Genomic DNA, 14065 nt, shown 5'->3' with positions numbered 1-14065 from the left:
CTGCCCACAAATCTTCTATAGGATTGAGGTCAGGGCTTTGTGATGGCCACTCCAATACCTTGACTTTGTTGTCCTTAAGCCATTTTGCCACAACTTTGGAAGTATGCTTGGGGTCATTGTCCATTTGGAAGACCCATTTGCGACCAAGCTTTAACTTCCTGACTGATGTCTTGAGATTTTGCTTCAATATATCCACATATTTTTCCTTCCTCATGATGCCATCTATTTTGTGAAGTGCACTAGTCCCTCCTCCAGCAAAGCACCCCCACAGCATGATGCTGGCACCCCCGTGCTTCACGGTTGGGATGGTGTTCTTCGGCTTGCAAGCATCCCCCTTTTTCCTCCAAACATAACGATGGTCATTATAGCCAAACAGTTCTATTTTTGTTTCATCAGACCAGAGGACACTTCTCCAAAAAGTACAATATTTGTCCTCATATGCAGTTGCAAACCGTAGTCTGGCTTTTTTATGGCGGTTTTGGAGCAGAGGCTTTTTCCTTGCTGAGCGGCCATTCAGGTTATGTCGATATAGGACTCGTTTTACTGTGGATATAGATACTTTGGTACATGTTTCCTCCAGCATCTTCAAAAGGTCCTTTGCTGTTGTTCTGGGATTGATTTGCACTTTTCGCATCAAAGTACGTTCATCTCTAGGAGACAGAATGCGTCTCCTTCCTGGGGGTATGACGGTTGCGTGGTCCCATTGTGTTTATACTTGCGTACTATTGTTTGTACAGATGAACGTGGTATCTTCAGGCGTTTGGAAATTGCTCCAAAGGATGAACCAGACTTGTGGAGGTCTACAATTGTTTTTCAGAGGTCTTGGCTGATTTATTTTGATTTTCCCATGATGTCAAGCAAAGAGGCACTGAGTTTGAAGGTAGGCCTTGAAATACATCCACATGTACAGTCGTGGTCAAAAGTTTTGAGAATGACACAAATACTAATTTTCACAAAGTCTGCTGCCTCAGTTTTGATGATGGCTATTTGCATATACTCCAGAATGTCATGAGAGTGATCAGATGAATTGCAATTAATTGCAAAGTCCCTCTTCGCCATGAAAATGATCTTAATCCCCAAAAAACATTTCCACTGCATTTCAGCCCTGCCATAAAAGGACCAGCTGCCATCATGTCAGTGATTCTCTCGTTAACACAGGTGAGAGTGTTGACGAGGACAAGGCTGGAGACTCTGTCATGCTGATTGAGTTAGAATAACAGACTGGAAGCTTTAAACAGAGGGTGGTGCTTGAAATCTAGTAAGATTGCACCAAAATCAACCATTTATCGGATCATCAAGAACTTCAAGGAGAGAGGTTCAATTGTTGTGAAGAAGGCATCAGGGTGCCCAAGAAAGTCCAGCAAGTGCCAGGACCGTCTCCTAAAGTTGAGTCAGCTGCGGGATCGGGACACCACCAATGCAGAGCTTGCTCAGGAATGGCAGCAGGCAGGTGTGAGTGCATCTGTACGCACAGTGAGGCGAATACTTTTGGAGGATGGCCTGGTGTCAAGAAGGGCAGCAAAGAAGCCACTTCTCTCCACGAAAAACATCAGGGACAGACTGATATTCTGCAAAAGGTACAGGGATTGGACTGCTGAGGACTGGGGTAAAGTCATTTTCTCTGATGAATCCCCTTTCCGATTGTTTGGGGCATCCGGAAAACACCTTGTCCGGTGTAGCTCAGTTGGTAGAGCATGGCGCTTGCAACGCCAGGGTTGTGTGTTCGATTCCCACGGGGGGCCAGTATGAAAAATAAATAAATAATAATTGTATGCACTCACTAACTGTAAGTCGCTCTGGATAACAGCGTCTGCTAAATGACTAAAATGTAAAATGTGAGCGCTACCATCAGTCCTGTTGCATGCCAACAGTAAAACATCCTGAGACCATTCATGTGTGGGGTTGCTTCTCAGCCAATTGAGTGGGCTTTCTCACAATTTTGCCTAAGAATGGTACCAACACATCCTCCGAGAGCAACTTCTCCCAACCATCCAAGAACAGTTTGGTGACGACCAATGCCTTTTCCAGCATGATGGAGCACCTTGCCATAAGGCAAAAGTGATAACTAAGTGGCTCGGGGAACAAAACATCGAAATTTGGGTCCATGGCCAGGAAACTCCCCAGACCTTAATCCCATTGAGAACTTGTGGTCGATCCTCAAGAGGCGGGTGGACAAACAAAAACCCACAACTTCTGACAAACTCCAAACATTGATTATGCAAGAATGGGCTGCCATCAGTCAGGATGTGGCCCAGAAGTTAATTGACAGCATGCCAGGGCAGATTGCAGAGGTCTTGAAAAAGAAGGGTCAACACTGCAAATATTGACTCTTTGCATAAACTTAATGTAATTGTCAATAAAAGCCTTTGACACTTATGGAATGCTTGTAATTATACTTCAGTATACCTTAGTAACATCTGACAAAAATATCTCATAACACTGAAGCAGCGAACTTTGTGAAGAACAATACTTGTGTCATTCTCAAAACTTTTGACCACAACTGTACACCTCCAATTGCCTAAAATGATGTAAATTAGCCTATCAGAAGCTTCTAAAGCCATGACATCATTTTCTGGAATTTTCCAAGCTGTTTAAAGGCACAATCAACTTAGTGTATGTAAACTTCTGGAATTGTGATTAGTGTATGACCCACTGGAATTGTGATACAGTGAATTATAAGTGAAATAATCTGTCTGTAAACAATTGTTGGAAAAATTACTTGTGTCATGCACAAAGTAGATATCCTAACCGACTTGCCAAAACTATAGTTTGTTAACAAGAAATTTGTGGAGTGGTTGAAAAACAAGTTTTAATGACTCCAACCTAAGTGTATGTAAACTTCCGACTTCAACTGTATGTTTTTTCAGCAGCAGACTATGATTGATAATGTCAAAAGCCACACTGAAGTCTAACAAAACAGCCCCCACAATCTTTTTATCATCAATTTCTCTTAGCCAAGTGCTATGCTTGTTGAATGCCCTTCCCTATAAGCGTGCTGAAAGTCTGTTGTCAATTTGTTTACTGTAAAATAGCATTGCAAGTTTTTCCAAAAGTTTACTAAGGGTTGGTAAAAGGCTGATTGGTTGGCTATTTGAGCCAGTAAAGGGGACTTTACTATTCTTAGGTAGCGGAATGACTTTTGCTTCCCTCCAGGCTTGGGGGCACACACTTTCTAGTAGGCTTAAATAGAAAATATGGCAAATAGGAGTGGCAATATCATTCGCTATTATCCTCAGTAATTTTCCATCCAAGTTGTCAGACCCAGATGGCTTGTCATTGTTGATAAACAACAATACTTTTTTCACCTCTTCCACAATCACTTTACAGAATTCAAAATTACAATGCTTGTCTTTCATAATTTGGTCAGATATACTTGGATGTGTAGTGTCAGCGTTTGTTGCTGGCATGTCATGCCTAAGTTTGCTAATCTTGCCAACGAAAAAATCATTAAAGTAGTTGGCAATATCAGTCGGTTTTGTGATGAATGAGCAATCTAATACAATGAATGATGGAGCTGAGATTGCCTATTTTCCCAACATTTCAATTAAGGAGCTACAAAGCTTTTTACTATCATTCTTTATGTAATTTATCTTTGTTTCATAGTGTTGTTTCTTCTTCTTTTTATTCAGTTTAGTCACATGATTTCACAATTTGCAATATGTTTGCCAATCGGTTGTGCAACCTTATTTGCCATTTATTTTGCCTCATCCCTCTCAACCATAACATATTTTAATTACTCATCAATCCACAGGGATTTAACCGTTTTTACAGTCATTTTCTTAATGGGTGCATGGTTATTAGTAACTGGAATAAGCAATTTCATAAATGTGTCAAGTGCAGCGTCTGTTTGCTCCTCATTACACACCACGGACCAACATATATTCTTTACATCAACAACATAGGAATCACTACAAAACATATTGTATGACCTCTTATACACAATATTGGTTTTCCTAGATATGGCTACTATATGGTGATCACTACATCCAATGGATATGGATACTGCTTTCAAACAAATCTCTGCAGCATTAGTAAAGATATGATCAATACATGTTGATGATTTAATTCCTGTACTGTTTGAACCACCCTGGTAGGTTGACTGATAACCTGAACCAGGTTGCAGGCACTGGTTACAGTTTGAAGATTTTTCTTGAGTGGGCAGCTTGATGAAAGCTAGTCAATATTTACATCACCCAGAAAATATATCTCTCTGTTGATATCACATACATTATCAAGCATTTCACACATGTTATCCAGATACTGACTGTTAGCACTTGGTGGTCTATAGCAGCTTCCCACAAGAATGGGCTTTAGCGAAACTACATGTACATATTACTTAAATTACCTCAACTAACATGTGATCCCGCACATTGACTCTGTACCGGTACCCCCTGTATATAACCTCGCTACTGTTATTTTACTGCTGCTCTTTAATTATTTGCTATTTTGCTATTTTACTTATTTTTACTTATCTATTTTTTACTTCACACGTATTATTCTTAAAACCGCATTGTTGGTTAAGGGCTTGTAAGTATTTCACTGTTGTATTCGGCACATGTGACAAATAACATTTTATTTAATTTTATTTGATGAACCTGTAGCCATATTACTTAAATAGTATTTAACATGAGATCCTCTCTAAGCTTTACAGGAATGTGGTTCTAAATATAAACAGCAACACCTCCACCATTGGCATTTAGGTATTTCCTGTAAACGTTATAACCTTGTATTGCTACCACTGTATCATCAAAGGTATTATCTAAGTGAGTTTCAGAGATAGTCAGAATATGAATGTCATCTGTTAATAGCAAATTATTGATTTCATTAACCTTGTTTCTTAAGCTACATATGTTAACATGGGCTATTTTGAGCACTTTTCTTCTGGGATGCTTACTTGTTTTCATTGCTTTACTGGGAAGCTAAGCAGAAGTAGATATGCTCATGTTATTTATGTTAGTGCAGGGTGAGCTGCACACAGTGTACTTCCTACTAGGGCACACCGCCTCAGTGCTAACATCATATATCTGGTTCATAGGCACATGATTACAGCATACAATAGCTGTAGGATAAGCAGAGGCATTCAGGGCAGATAGAGGGACATAAATTACCAACGCCCCTGGTATAATGTACATTTGCTGAAGCATTATGACAACTCAGCGTCACAATGGTAGGGATTAACTGAGCTGGGCTTGGGTCATTGATAAGTCATTGTCTCAACGCAGCCTTATAATGCTGTGAAAGGATCCAGGAACCCAAATGATTTGGGTGGATCCCATCCTCCTTATAAAACGTGTTTTGTTTCCAAAAGGTATCGAAATTGTCAACAAAAGTTACACCCATTGAGCTGCAATAATCACATAGCCAGTTGTGAAGAGAAATAATCCTGCTAAAGCATTCACTGCCACGATTAAGAGAGGGCACAGGGCCAGATATGATGGGTCTTTTATTAGTGTCTAGCAGAGAGTCAATCAGCTCTTTAAAATCCAGTTTCAACTGTTCAGAGCTGCCCTTCATAATGTCACTAAAAACCCACATGGACTACGATAGAATAGATTTCCATGTCCTGACGTAGTACATTCAGGAGCAGCTTAGTAATGTAATTTACTCGAGCTCCGGGATAGGACATTGTTTTTGCACCAGGAACAGTCACATTTCTTACCATGGAGCTGCCCAAAATCACGGCTGGCAAGAAGGACGAGGAAATCCGCCTACTCCCACGCTTCACAGGATTCGGAGAACCCTTTATCGGCGGGCGTGAGGCAGTATAACTTGAGCCCGTTGCTCCCGGCGCCTGGTCCAGGCCTCCGACAGATGGAGAAGCCCCGCTCGATCCAGAGCAGGGACAGAAGTTTGCCGACGTCGATTTTGGAATCGTAGGAGTAGGGACTGCGGCTGCAGACACTGGTACCCCCAGCGACGAAGGTGCAGGAAGATCAGGCTCCAGGACAGCGAAACTATTAGTTGTTTGTATCCACTTCGGGCCTCTCGTTGGGAGTGTCTCGTTGATTGCCATGCTCCTCTTGCTGTGCTCCTTCGACTCCACTATCAGATGGGGGAGCTCCGGGCAGCACCGGCCAGTCAGATAGCGACAAACGACAAGGCAGAGATGCATCCAACAAGCGAGAATGCCATCCAGTCACCGGCGTAGAAAAGGTAAACATTCCACTCTGCGTTTTCCCCAGATTATTATGTAGGCTGGCGACCTGCATGATCAAGGAAGCCACCTCAAGCCTATAATCCTCGGCAAGCAAACAATTGCCACATTGGAATTATGAGTGATCCGGTTTGTCCCGAAACAAAGCGTAGTAGATACAGCTCCTTCAGCACTGGAACCATTCATTTATTTCTCCAGACAAAGAGGGGTCCATTGCAAAACTCATCTGGGACTAACTTCGTTAGCTTGATAGCTAGCAGTTTAGCGGCTCTGTCAACCTGTCTGTTAAGCGGGATTCCGGGACAAGAAATAGCAGTCCTAGCTGTTAAAAGCTAACCACGTCGCAGAATCCATGCAAAAACAAGTTCGGTATTTATATTTAACGAATATTGGTTATGTTTTAATCAAAAATAACAAACCAAGTGTTTCCAGCATACAGTGTTCAGCTGCGCACTCTGAGTGGTACATAACTCCTGACTGAGTGGTACAAAACCCCTGACTGTAACTGTAAACACAAGCAGTGATTCCATTCTCCAATGAAATCAGACACTTGACATTGAGCAGTCGACTCTTCATTGCAGGTAGTTGACCGTGATGCAGGTAGTTGAACGTGATGCAGGTTGTTGACCGTGATGCAGATACACATAAGGGTCAAGACCACTGTGCAGAAGTGCCCTGCCACCTGCATCAACCATAGACTGGCACCAATTGGCACCAGTTTAAAGACATACTGATGCGAACTGATATGTCAGACACATCATGAGGGTATTTTTTTGTTTTTACAGATAGTAAGCTAATCCTTTTACCACAGGACTCATCATAACTACTGCACCACTCTGAAACTACATACCATTCCACTTGATTCTTCCTTTACAGAAACACATGCAGTCCGATTGAGTTTGAGGGGGCATGTTCAACAATGCATGTAAAATGCAAATTACATAGTTAGGCTAACTCGTTTTTGTTGGTTTAGTGTCTCAACAAACATTCCGTATGTTCTGGTCTATTTAGTGCTCACATCTGTCTCCACTTTTGAGACATCAAGCCTTAGATGTAGAGTGGCTACAGCCACAGACTGGGCCTCTGACTGTGAACCTGGGTCCTCTTCATTTGGTCACACAAAGGAAAACATTTTACAACGTTGTGCAACAGATAACGAAAATGAGCCTTTCTTAAGTTCAGATAGTCCATCGTTGTTTTCTTCCGTTAGGTGCCTAATGAACATGACCCTGGTTGTTGTGTCACCACAAGTTTCAGATTTTCCATAAGGACTACTCCTCACATCCTCAGAATGAGAAGGACATACTGTACTGTATATATGAGATAAAACTATCACAGGAGAGAAAGACCCCACCAAGAAAAAATTATGCTGGTCAGAGGTACCAATTAGCCCAGGACAAGCTCTACAGAACTATGGCTCTAGACACTGAACTCAGATCAACTCATGTCTGTCTCCCTGCCAGACAGCCACAGGTTCTGACAAGGCCAACACACTTGATTATATGGCTATTTGCATGTTGCTCTGAGGCATCATGCTAAGACTTTCAGAACACTAAAGGAAAACAAAACCGGTCACATGGGACCCAGAATCCAAATCAATCAAGAAACGCAGAATGAAGAATTAGCCAAAACAAATCATGAGTAATTAACGTTAACTCATGCAGCCATGATTTGCTCCACTGACAAAGGTTAGTCTTCAGACCAAGTACATAATACATTCAACTTTTGAGATTTGACAAAGACAACTTGGAGATAATGTTGTTTCTGGTCTACCAGACTAATAAATATTCTGAATACGGTAATAACACAGTTTAAGTGCCCTCTCAACAAAACAAAAAGCACCTGTAGATGGTGGAAGAATCCTCAGCCAGATATGAGATGATGGAGAAACCTCAAACCTCACCCAGAACAGAGAAAGTGTTTCTTTAACCCAGACAGCCCCTTCAGTCTTGGCGGCTGCTGGTTTCTTTTCATGTGTAATATCACATAATGAACAGCAAATTAGCTGTGATCTGGCGTGAGATAACAAATGGCTAATCAGAGAATGCTGGAATGTCTGCAGCTTAACAATTAACTAACGCTTTGCTGTGCAGGGCAGGCCTTATGAATGAGAGCCCATTTCCTTTGGGGCCCTCAGTCTCATACCGACGATCCTCCTCTCACCTGCAGCTCATTTGTCTCTCAGAGAGAAGAAGAAAGGAGAAAGAAAAAGGAGAAGAAGGAGAAGGAGAAGAAGAAAGAAGGAGAAGAAAAAGAAGAAGAAGATGAAGAAGAAGAAGAAGAAGAAGAAGAAGAAGAAGAAGAAGAAGAAGAAGAAAGGAGAAGGAGACAGAATAAGAAGAAAACAACGTAGAATATCGGTCAGTTTAAGGTCTCTCTCTCTCTTTCTCTCTCTCTTTTTCTCTCTCTCTCGGTGTACTGTGGGAGTTGCGTGTCTAAGGGTGCTAAACGAGACCAGATAAGAGGATGGGGCCCATCACTCTCTCACGCACTGGGACGACCGCACAGCACAACAGGCCAAAAAAAGACAACTCCCATCGGACTGCCTGACGCATCCTGGGGCTCTTATTTAAAAGAGCGAGAGAGAAAGAGCGAGAGAGAGCGATGGGGGTGGTTAGATGAGAGAGAGAGAGAGAGAGAGAGAGAGAGAGAGAGAGAGAGAGGCCCTAAGAAAACAACATACACAGGTGAAGGTCTTTTCATGGTGTGGAGCCTTATCTAGTGTTGAATAATTGAGAAAGGGAAATGGGATCTTCCATCTCTCACGCCACTCTGAACTCAGAACTCAGCTCAGGGAGATTTCCACATGACAGGACTAGTGTCCATGATGGCACAAGGTACATAAGTAAAGTACATTGTGTAAGAAGGAGAAATGCCTGGACAGACAAGAACACAAATGGGAACTGAATCGGGATCGCTCAGTGACCATAGTCTTCTCTTGTCACCAAAAAGTCAGGGTCATTCACTACACATCATGATCGTTAATTGCAAGCTTTGACAAGACATCTGTGTATGTATTGTTCATGGTGACTTACACTATCCTTTTAATAATGACCAATATCAAAACTACCAGATTAAAGTTCAAGTCAGTGGTAACTTAATGAAACATCTGACATCTGTAATAGATAATGATGTGTAAAATAGAATTGTCTGACATTTGTAATGGATGACCCAGCATGAACATGTGTTTCCACAGTGCTGTGGATGGTGGGAAATCAGTGACCTTTCACCAATTTGTCTTTCCTTGATTCCTCATGCCCTGTCTCCTCGCCTCCTTCTCAAAACATATTGGAGGAGAACATCCAAGGCCCATCCCCTTCAGATCTTCTCCACCAATATTTTTTGATAAGGTTGAAAATAGAGAGGACACAAGTAATCAAGGAAAGATTGAGAAAGAGCCAAAGAGGCAGAAGTCACAGGAAGGTCAACATCTTCACTGGGGGTCACTGAGGGTTCCCTGACCCTTGACCCCTAAACTGTCAAATGAGAGGACCATCTGATTCATTCTAACCAATCGTCTGGGGTCAGGTCACCTACGACTCTCCATGGCTGTCTCTCTCTAGCCGGGGAGGGCCGGACAATGGGCCAGTGGTCTGCCAGCAGACAAGGAAGCGGTTCTATGCATAAGGTTTTTTTTCTGGACGGAGGAAGCGACTCATGCTCACAATGTGAGAGGGGCTTTCTGTAGGATCTGAGATGGAGCCGACGATAATCTGTGGGTTTATTGTGAAGATGTCGAGACTCAATGAAGTTGCATATACAATACAGTAGGGCACTGAGGATTAGAAAGTACAACAGAATGGAGTCATGAGAGGGAACGCTGTGGTCAGAGAGAGTGAAAGAAAACCGTGAATGAGGCCGTTGTCAAAGTAGTGCCATCAACATCTCAACTAAGCTTGAAGTAACACACTTTACAAAAAATGGGAGAGAAAATGATCATGGGGTGCTGAATCATAACGATGTACCATAAACCAAATTATATAATATCATAAATGTATCATAAACCAAATTACAGTATATATTATCATAAACGTATCATAAGCCAAATGATATAATATCATAAATTTATCATAAACCAAATTATATAATATCATAAATGTATCATAAACCAAATTATAAACTGGGTGGTTTGAGCCCTGAATGCTGATTGGCTGACAGCCGTGGTGTATCAGACCGTATACCACAGTTATGACAAAACACTTATTTTTACTGCTCTAATTACGTTGGTAACCAGTTTATAATAGCAATAAGGCACCTTGGGGGTTTGTGGTATATGGCCAATATACCACAGCTAAGGGCTGTCTCCAGGCACTCTGCGTTGCGTCGTGCCTAAGAACAGCCCTTAGACATGGTATATTGGCCATATACCACACCCCCACGGGCCTTATTGCTTAATTATATCATATCATAAATGTAAAAAGCTTTGGCTCACGTTGGATAGATGGTGGACATCTTGGCAGCTGCGTAGCCAGGCTTACAGACTCCCTCGCTGAGATTCCCATACTTGTACATCAGCTCCAAAGGTCTTTGGTACAAAGAGGAGAGGTCAGAGACAGAAATGAGGTCACGCAAGGAGGAGATGGTGTGTGAGCATGAAGAGAAGCTATCTAAAAGCCTAAAAAGCTGCATAAACCTTAGAAAATAACCAGGAATATACTGCATAACTGTAGCTGTTAAGAACAAACAACCAGCTCATTGAACCTTTGAACCCTTAATAGGTAAGTTTCCAAAAAATACATTTTGATGAATATTTGATGGCTCTGTACTGTAAACAAATACCTTAACATGTCTTTAATCTGTCATTGTTGTGTACAACTAACTATAGACCTAATGGACAAGGGATAGTTTTGATATGCAATGTGGAAACACTTCAAATAATTCATATTGACCTGTTGCAAAGGTATTATAACAGTTCATCTATCTTGATAATGTGAGGGTATATGATACTCTATCATAATATATGATACTCTGAAAGAAAACAGGACAAGATACTGTATCTCCTGTGGAGGTTGGGTTAACAAGATCAGAACTCCTATAAATGACATTTCATTTAATAAAAGCCAACGAATAAAAGGATCAAAGAAAAGGTTAGTATATGCACAGATGGCCTCCCTACTTAGCTTAGGGCTCAAGCATAAGAGCATTACATTTGACATTTTAGTCATTTAGCAGACGCTCTGATCCAGAGCGACTTACAGTTAGTGAGTGCATACATTTTTTTTTTCATACTGGTCCCCCGTGGGCATGATTCCCCCCTAAAAAAGTTGAGCCTCATACAACTTTATCTTGATTATTGTCCAGTCATATGGTCAAATGCAGCAAAGAAGGACCTAGTTAATTAAGCTGCAGCTGGCCCAGAACAGAGCGGCACATCTTGCTCTTCATTGTAATCAGAGGGATAATATCAATAATATGAATGCCAGTCTCTCTTGGCTAAGAGTTGAGGAAAGACTGACTGCATCACTTCTTGTTTTTATAAGAAATATTAATGTGGTGGAAATTCCAAATAGTTTTCATAGTCAACTTACACACAGCACTGACACACACACTTATCCCACCAGACATGCCACCAGGGGTATTTTCACAGTCCCCAGGTCCAGAACAAATTCAAGGAAACGTACAGTATTATACAGAGCCATGATTGCATGGAATGCCCTTCCATCTCAAATAGCGCAAGTGAACCGCAAACCTGGTTTCAAAAAACAAATAAAGCAACACCTCACGGCACCACGCCTCTCCCTCATGTGACCTACTTGTTGTGTGTATGTATTGACATGTATGTGTAACTGACAGATGCACACACATACACTACATGTTAATGTTTTTAAATGTATGTAAATTGTAAAGTATTTTGTCTGTAATGTCTTTTTCGATATGTTTCGGACCCCAGTAAGACTAGCTGTCACCATTGGTGTCGATCCTAATAAAATCAACAGCAAAAAAATGACAAAATCCCTAAATCTAAACCCTAAAACCGTTTGACTGGAACAGCTGCAGTGAATTAATGTAAAAATGTAAGGAGCTAATTGGCGAAAACTCAGAAGTAACAAGTCTTTCACCGAAAAGGGAGGGAAGCTATTCTGAGATGTTGTTTATTTTACGTAGGCTCTCACCTCTCTCCGTTGAGTCAGTGAAACACAAATAAAACCTTTCAAACAGACTTGTGTATCTACCCATGGGCCAGTGTGTGTGGGGGAGAGACAACCTGTTGATTGTGGAATGTATACAGGTGGAAAGAATCCTTCACATATCACCATATCTCTGCATCCAAAATGGCACCCTATTCCCTATATAGTGCACTACTTTTGACCAGAACCCTACAAGCCCTGGTCAAAAGTAGTGCACCACATAGGGTACCATTTGGGACACATCCCAGGAGTTACAGTATCCCTCCGTTTCCAGCAAGCTAAAGATATCCCCAAGAGGCCCCTAAAATGATCCGGACTTAGAGATGACATGGATTGATGATGTAAAATGGTTTCTACTTGAGGTGGGGCTGGTCGTTGGTGAAGGCACCAGTTGTCGACAGATCATTTGTTAAGAAAACGGAAAATGGTTCACCTCACAGAGAGAGGTTGCATTCCAAATGGCACCCTATTCCCTTTATAGTGCACTACCTTTGACAAGAGCCCTATGAGCCCTAGTCAAAAGTAGTGCTATAAAGGGAATAGGGTGCCATTTGGGAAGCAGCCAGAGGGTCAGGTTTACATTTTTAATACCACACACATTGGTATTAATTACTGCTCTGAACAGCAGCTTTTAACCTCATCATTAATAACCTGATGAGCCCATGGCTTAGTCAAATAAACAGGGAGGCTATTGGACGAGCAGCCAGAGGAACTAGATCAGTTGGGGAAAGTTAGGGCCCAGCACCATAGCATTGTAATACTGTATAATAATAATCTATTCCACTTAGCAGACACTTTTGACTGCATACACTTTTAGTATGTGAATGTGATCCCTGTGAGAATTGAACCCACAACCCTGGCGTCGCTAGTGCTATGCTCATATGTATACAGTGGGGGGAAAAAGTATTTAGTCAGCCACCAATTGTGCAAGTTCTCCCACTTAAAAAGATGAGAGAGGCCTGTAATTTTCATCATAGGTACACGTCAACTATGACAGACAAAATGAGGAAAAAAAATCCAGAAAATCACATTGTAGGATTTTTTATGAATTTATTTGTAAATTATGGTGGAAAATAAGTATTTGGTCAATAACAAAAGTTTCTCAATACTTTGTTATATACCCTTTGTTGGCAATGACACAGGTCAAACGTTTTCTGTAAGTCTTCACAAGGTTTTCACACACTGTTGCTGGTATTTTGGCCCATTCCTCCATGCAGATCTCCTCTAGAGCAGTGATGTTTTGGGGCTGTCGCTGGGCAACACGGACTTTCAAATCCCTCCAAAGATTTTCTATGGGGTTGAGATCTGGAGACTGGCTAGGCCACTCCAGGACCTTGAAATGCTTCTTACGAAGCCACTCCTTCGTTGCCCGGGCGGTGTGTTTGGGATCATTGTCATGCTGAAAGACCCAGCCACGTTTCATCTTCAATGCCCTTGCTGATGGAAGGAGGTTTTCACTCAAAATCTCACGATACATGGCCCCATTCATTCTTTCCTTTACACGGATCAGTCGTCCTGGTCCCTTTGCAGAAAAACAGCCCCAAAGCATGATGTTTCCACCCCCATGCTTCACAGTAGGTATGGTGTTCTTTTGATGCAACTCAGCATTTTTTGTCCTCCAAACATGACGAGTTGAGTTTTTACCAAAAAGTTCTATTTTGGTTTCATCTGACCATATGACATTCTCCCAATCCTCTTCTGGATCATCCAAATGCACTCTAGCAAACTTCAGATGGGCCTGGACATGTACTGGCTTAAGCAGGGGGACACGTCTGGCACTGCA

General features: G+C 41.8%; 1 protein-coding gene across 1 annotated transcript in view; it reads right to left on the bottom strand.

Moving 5' to 3' along the window:
• LOC311131067 (CMP-N-acetylneuraminate-beta-1,4-galactoside alpha-2,3-sialyltransferase-like) overlaps nucleotides 1-14065 on the bottom strand; it is a gene marked incomplete at its 3' end in the record, with an annotated part of 78099 nt that overhangs the window by 47437 nt on the left and 16597 nt on the right. The window contains exon 4 of the mRNA XM_084163884.1: nucleotides 10587-10679. Within this exon, the coding sequence (XP_084020010.1) occupies nucleotides 10587-10679 (93 nt within the window). The remainder of the gene's footprint in view (nucleotides 1-10586; nucleotides 10680-14065) is intronic.

This window comes from Coregonus lavaretus (genome assembly GCF_964263955.1).
Source record: "Coregonus lavaretus genome assembly, chromosome: 6".
Taxonomy (NCBI): Eukaryota; Metazoa; Chordata; class Actinopteri; order Salmoniformes; family Salmonidae; genus Coregonus; species Coregonus lavaretus.
Note: the sequence above shows the minus strand (reverse complement) of the source record. Positions and strands in the feature narration are given on the sequence as shown.